Source organism: Urtica dioica, chromosome 4, assembly GCF_054948205.1.
Source record: "Urtica dioica subsp. dioica isolate 48M chromosome 4, U.dioica_male_clone48M_v1_H2, whole genome shotgun sequence".
Lineage (NCBI taxonomy): Eukaryota > Viridiplantae > Streptophyta > Magnoliopsida > Rosales > Urticaceae > Urtica > Urtica dioica.
This window is the reverse complement of record NC_142759.1, coordinates 32,611,313-32,618,005: the sequence shown is the minus strand read 5'-3', so window position 1 is coordinate 32,618,005 and position 6,693 is coordinate 32,611,313. Positions and strand designations below refer to the sequence as shown.

Genomic DNA, 6,693 nt, shown 5'->3' with positions numbered 1-6,693 from the left:
AAGGTAAAGTTGTGTTTCTGGTAGTATATTACTCATAGGTAATGATGAGTAATTACTATTGTAATTGCTTATTTATCAATAAAAAGTTGAAACGTTCATTCATTATTCTTTGTATGAAGCTTTATGATAAAACCTCAGTCTTTAGTCCATAAACAAACTTAACAACACATGAAGTGACAAATATAGATTTTCATGAACAAACTCTTCATGGTTTGCTTAAAACGATATATTCGCAATCTAATTGTCAAAGGACTATTGACCTCAGTACGATTCTTAGGAGAATCTATGATGTCTGGTTATGGGACATTGAGAGTTGGAGACTCTATAGATCTTCTAGGTATCTTCTGAAGGTATTGAATTGACCAGTGCACTTATAGAGACAATATAAGAACAAACCATTTAACCTCTTATGTCTCGAAGTCACTACGTATGAATTGCATCATGCTTACCTTAATCCTGAAATGAGACATGCCATTTCACAGCTTACGTATTCTCATTTGAGAAAGTCAGAGTTCGGACTCACTATGTGATTTTGAACAGGACCTATTGGTGAAGTACTAAGTTGTGAAGATCTCATGAGTAACTTTGTGAAGTTCTCATAGATATGGAATTCATGTACAAGATTGCTGAAATGCAATATATATCACCTCATGCTTTGTTCCTTGGAATGTGAATAAATGAATTGGCCAGTGTCCAAATTGAGTCTTGACTCTTTTGGATGAGACAATGTGACTTGTTAGCTCATCGTCAATACATTGTTTCTAACTTATTCACAAGCGACAAATGAGTTGAGGAAATAACAGCTACAAGAGTAAAATGGTAATTTTGTAAATCCCGACTAGCTGATGATATTCATGAATGGTAAACATAGATAATATTCAATGGATCCACTAATTACAATTAGGTTGAAGTCTTTAGTAGAAAATAAATTCATTTGAACCGAGAGATTTTCAGTGTCAACTCTTTAGTGGAGTCAGTTGACATTAAGCTAAAAAATTGGAAAAAGTTTGTGAACTTTTGAGTCCAAGTTTTTAGCTCAAGCTTTGTTCATTTGGATCCATGAGGTCACTGTCACAAATCATATCGAGTAGGAATAGTTAAACTAGAAGTTAAGTCAAAACAAAAACGAGACAAGTTTATAGAAAATTGTCAAAAGGGTATTTTTGTCTTTTTGGACATAAGATGAAATGAATGTAAATAAATTTTTTGACAATGTCATTTGATGACATATTGATGCTCGGCCATGATAAGTTAATTGGGCCTTGATGATTAATTTCATTTCATAGAATTTTACTTGAAAACTCTTAATGAGCTTTTCTTATGTTGACATGAACAAATGAAGAAAAATCTAGAAACATAGTGTGACCCATTTGGCCGTCCAACCCAAGGGAAAGGGAGACAAAAATTCGTGCAACCCATAGTGTGGAAGAGAGTTTATTTTGTGCATTAATGTATAAAGATACTTGCCAAAATGAAAAGAGGAAACAAATTTCCTCTAGGAGGAAGGTGTGATGGGCAGCCAAGGCAAGCAAAAGAGGAAACAATTTTGCTTCTAGAAGCCTCAAGTCACACGCCCAAATGAGAAAGGGAAATAAGAAATATTTGCTCATGAATATGTGATATTCTATATAAAAAAAAATTAAATTAAATTTTTTTTTACAAAAATTAAAGATTTTTTTTAGAAAGAGAGATTTTGATTTTTTTAATAAAATACTATATAAATATTTATTCAATTAATGGTATTTTGGGGACTTCAAATTATTTTTACAAAAAATTAGCCAAATAAGCCACCAAAAATCTAAGAATTGCAAAATAGTCAACCTTTTGTAAATAGCCATCTCAACTTATTTACGACACTTAAAAAAACAAAAATACCCAAAAATATTCCCGCATATTTTGGGTTTTTTTTGTCATTTTGAGTGTCGTAATTAAGTTCAGGTGAGTGTTTGCAAAAAAATATCAAAATGTTAGTTATTATAGAAAACGCTATAAGTCAAATGACTATATAGCTAAAAGACTCTTATTATTTAGTAAAAAATAAACGAAAATAGTGATATTTGTAATATAAAATTTTTTAGGAAAGGTATATGTCATTTATATTAAGCTGAATGAATATGTTTGAAATTTTTAGAAATCGAGAGAATAAATTATCAAAATGTTAGTTATTATAGAAAACGCTATAAGTCAAATGACTATATAGCTAAAAGACCCTTATTATTTAGTAAAAAATAAACGAAAATAGTGATATTTGTAATATAATATTTTTTAGGAAATGTATATGTCATTTATATTAAGCTGAATAAATATGTTTGAAATTTTTAAAAATCGAGAGGATAAATCTCGCATTTCGATTAAATACAATATATACTTTCATATTTTCCGTACAATTAATCCCTAGAAGTAGGCCCAAAAAGGAAGGCGAACTTTTTTGTGACCAAAAACCTCGGAGCTTCGTCTTCCAAAACCCACGCTTGACTGAATGAATAGCTCCGAGACAGAACTCCGATGGGGAAACGAGGTTTCAGACAAGGTATTGTCGTTTTACAGAACCCTACCGAAGAAAGGGAAGCCTCAGGGCCGCGAAGTCACCGTCTTGGCTTCGTTCCTCATTTCCTCTCCTTCTCGCGGTAATCGCTTTCGATTTAGCTTTCTCGGGAAATCAATTCGCTTCTGACATCTTGCTTTTTGGTTCATTGCTTATTTGAACGCAGAATTAGAAGTTGTTGCTTTGGGAACCGGGACGAAATGCCTCGGGAGGTCGCGACTGAGCTCCTATGGCGACGTGGTCAACGATTCTCACGCCGAAATCGTCGCGCGAAGAGCTCTGTTAAGGTATATCTTATACACCGTTTGAGTAATGAGAAAATGAGTGACATTTTTTTTCGTTGGGAACCTGGCCAACTTGAAACTTCTTATCACAGTTAGTTTTAACTTAAATTGAATCATAACAGTCGTAGACTATCTTGACTCTGGAATTCTGATTCAACAATCGCCAGAACAGCTTCTTTAGCTTAACATGGGGTAACAAGGCCTTTCATTTTCATGAAGGCTTATTTTTATGTTTATAATTGTCATATGAGGACTATAATTAGGCTTTTTGAGCTTGTCTCTGTATTTGAATTTTGAACCTCTTGGATAGACTGTCAATTGTTAGCTTTTTTTTTCTTTCTTTTTTGTTGAGCAAATTGCTTTCACGGTGACTCGAACCCTTCTCCTCTTGTCAGTCAATTATTAGCTTCTTGTATTCTTAGATTGCGCGAAAGTGGCGGTATATTTTTTCTTATGTAACTTCTTGCTCAAGCCAAAATAGGCATGGAAGGTTCTGTGCACAGATTTTCTTTAGATCCGTTTTTATTCATTTATTTGTTTTTTTTAATCTGGCACCAGATACTTCTGTGCACAGATTCGGCAACACTCTGAATGTCCTATCACCCGAAAATGTGACGACAAGAGTTGTTTGGAACTAGAAGAAGGTACTGTGAGTGGGCCAAATTACAGAGTGAAGACCGGGTGGGAATTGCATATGTATATATCGCAGCTTCCATGTAATAACGTCTAAAGCTTCAGTGAATATTTTATTTGCACACCTAGATAATTCTTCATTTGATTACAAACCACGTCTTTTGAGATTTCTGTAGGTGGGGACGCTTCGTTTGGTTCTCTCTTGGAGCCCTCAAGGAATATTTTGCCAAGAGAATGGGCTTCTGGTTTGTCAGGTTCCGGGCCCAATTGCTCCGCAAGTGAAGAGGATTCGGTTAAAGATCATGGTAACTGAGCTTTAGATTTTATTAGTAGAGTTTTAAAGAGCTGTTGAAACCGAGATGATTTCTGACTTTCTTCTGGTAATGCTATAGCTTTGATAAATTCGGTGCAAAGAAAGCCTGGTCGAGGCGATGCAACTTTGTCAGTAAGCTGTTCTGACAAGATATCCCGTTGGAATGTTGTCGGAATCCAAGGTTTGTCATCACGAAGCGAGGTAGAAAAATCGTTTAGTTACATAAATCACCCACAAGTAGTTTGGGTTTAATTTGAATAATACCGCTTAGAATTGTATGCAACATGGAAATATGGTAGCACACACTGGGGATAGTGAGAAGTTCAGTTGACTTGAGTGTTGATTCACTGAACAGTGGTAGAGAAAGATTGATACATTTCAAGTTTAGTTGAAAGAACAGTTCATCCACGTTTCAGGAGCATTGCTGTCGCACTTTCTGAAACCTATTTATCTCTCATCCATTACCGTTGGTCAATCCCCCAACAGTCGTGGAGAAAAGATTACGGAGGATTGCTTGAAGAAAGCATTACATGATCGAATTATGCCGTTGTCCAACGAGCTTACAAGCCCCTTTCGCTTGAACAAGGTCTGTTCATATGTAACCCCTTGAAGTACTCACTAAATAGCAAAATATTTTTTAAGTGCTATAAACTTCAATTGCAGCCACAATTTTTCGCAGCTCCAATACCGCCGTTGGAGTTTCAGCATTCAGATATTGCCTCAACTACTATAACATGCGGGTATTCACAAAAGCTCTTTTGTATTTTCTCCTTGTCTGCCTATTCATATACACTGACGTGTATATATATATATACATATAGGTATTCATTGTGCTGGAATAAGTCTGGTTTGCATGAAGTCGTGCTCGGAACCACTGGAAGAAAGCAAGGCACGTCATCTAAAGGAGCTATATCTCCATCGACCGAGTCTTCTTTGTGCAAGTGAAGAATCTTTCAACGATGTTTTGAGAAGATTTTGACATGTGCGCAATTATCAACTAGGCTTTGTTAATAATTTTGCAGGAGAAGGTTATTGGAGGCATTCTTGTCGCTAAGACCTAAATTACCTCCCAACTGCGTGGCAGACGAGACTTCTTATCACAGGCTCAAGGTGAAAAATCCTAACTACACATCTTGATCATCGGTATATGACATTCATGCTATGTGTGTGTGTGCTAATATGCCTACTTTTTATTTTTTATTTTTTATTTATTTGTTAAGGGAATGGCTCAGAATTACTACTTGACTTCGAAAGCTCTCAAAGGAATACCTTCTTTTAGTAATTGGCAACTGAAACCCCAAACCTACGAGGCATTCTCTGTTTTGAGGTAGCAAGGTTTTTTTTCTCAGTTTAAGTGTGTTTTTTAGGCTCCCATGATGTTGACATTTACAACTGCTTTAAACGAAATTGCAGAGAAGGGATAAATCTAATATCATTGGTATTTTAGGAGTTAATGGACATTTTATTACTCGTCCATTACATGTTTGAGCCCAGTGGAGGTGTTCATATTTGCTTGGATTTTAAATTCGTGTAAATATAAAGAAGAGAGTTGATTGGATTGCGCTACAACTCCGGGATCACGATCCCGTAACTGTACCCTCTTGATGAGATCTGAACACGCTGCCGTGTTATACTCTTGGTTCAGCCCTCCAATTTACAGAGGCATGGATGGCAATCCGACTTCGACATCAGGAAAATTCACAATGTAATTCAAGTGCAAACATACACTAATCATTTGACCTCGTTTCACCCACAATCAAACAAAGGATAGCACAAATGCGAAAGAAAAAAAATCGCACTTGTAAACATCAATTTTGATTTCAAGGGTAAAGAACCTCGAATATAAAACCCAGATTACGCATTCCCACAATACCAATTATGATAATTCCTTGTAAATAAAGCCAATCAGCTGAAATGCTATGTACTTACTCTAAAAGAAGGAATACCTAAAAATGAAACGTTTTGTCACTCTGTTTGCCACGTGGTAGATTGATTTATTTTATTTTATTTTAAATGCTATTGCTTTTATGATTTTTTTTAGTAAACGTGGACGGCACCACAGAGGAAATAAATTTAAAACCCTCACTTCAATGGCGGATGAATATCGTGGTTACATCACGGCTCTTTGGTCATATAAAACTTATCGCATAGCGCACGGCGGGACAAGCCCCAACCAATGTACATCCGAGTCAACATGAAGAGCAAAACGGGCCAAATTATGGGCCACTACATTACACGAACACGAAATGTGAATAACGTCAAAAGCTGAAAAATACAAACCACAAACCTTGATTTCATGTATGATTGTGCCCAATTTCGTCATGGGGACGTGACCCTCCTTGAGTACACGGACCACCTTAAGGCAATCGGATTGCACCACCACCCGATTCTGCCCGAGGTCCTTAGCCGTGAGCAGCCCCCGGAGGATAGCCGAAGCTTCCGCGAGCGCAGGGGAGAAACCGTGGTGGTCGCACGAGATAGCCGAGGAGATGACGAAACCTCGATGGTCCCGAAGAACACAACCAGCCCCAAAACGCCCCCGAGTAATATCGAGGGACGCATCCACACTAATAGCGGTGACCCCCAACGCCGGCTGGGGCCACGTCGGACTTCCGTTGCTGCTCTTATCCGGGGCGGGGGCGGCATAAGCCTTTCTATAGTTGTCAAGGAAATCACCGGTCCACTCCACTAGCGCCGTGGGGCACCATTTCTTATTGCCGGAAGACACTTGATTCCTATGATTCCATATTTCCCAAGTCAAGACAACAAAGAAATCAAAGTTACATACCTTCAAAACTTCCATGGCGTTGATAAAGATGCTCGTGGCATCCATCCCCCGGATATTTTTGACCAATTCCCCAAAGCCGGCGATTTTCCACACTTTACGGGTCCATCGACAACCCCAAATTGCATGTGTA

The 6,693-nt window shown here is 37.4% G+C and overlaps 1 protein-coding gene across 4 annotated transcripts; it reads left to right on the top strand.

Moving 5' to 3' along the window:
• Positions 1–2,421: 2,421 nt before the first annotated feature.
• Positions 2,422–5,344, top strand: LOC149401496 (denosine deaminases acting on tRNA). 4 transcript variants are annotated; one of them, XR_016296370.1, is made up of 10 exons: positions 2,422–2,627; positions 2,712–2,832; positions 3,388–3,545; positions 3,639–3,767; positions 3,855–3,956; positions 4,192–4,361; positions 4,439–4,515; positions 4,597–4,664; positions 4,798–4,885; positions 4,996–5,344. XR_016296370.1 is itself a non-coding variant. In XM_089611014.1 (10 exons), exons 1-10 carry the CDS (start codon positions 2,506–2,508, stop codon positions 5,104–5,106), a joined length of 1,182 nt encoding a protein of 393 aa, XP_089467140.1. In that variant the 5' UTR covers positions 2,422–2,505; the 3' UTR covers positions 5,107–5,344. The 4 variants fall into 4 exon arrangements, 2 of the variants coding, with proteins under 2 accessions (XP_089467140.1, XP_089467139.1); XR_016296369.1 differs by having other exon boundaries at positions 4,597–4,712; positions 4,996–5,020; XM_089611014.1 differs by having other exon boundaries at positions 3,404–3,545; positions 4,597–4,716.
• The last annotated feature ends 1,349 nt before the right edge of the window (positions 5,345–6,693 follow it).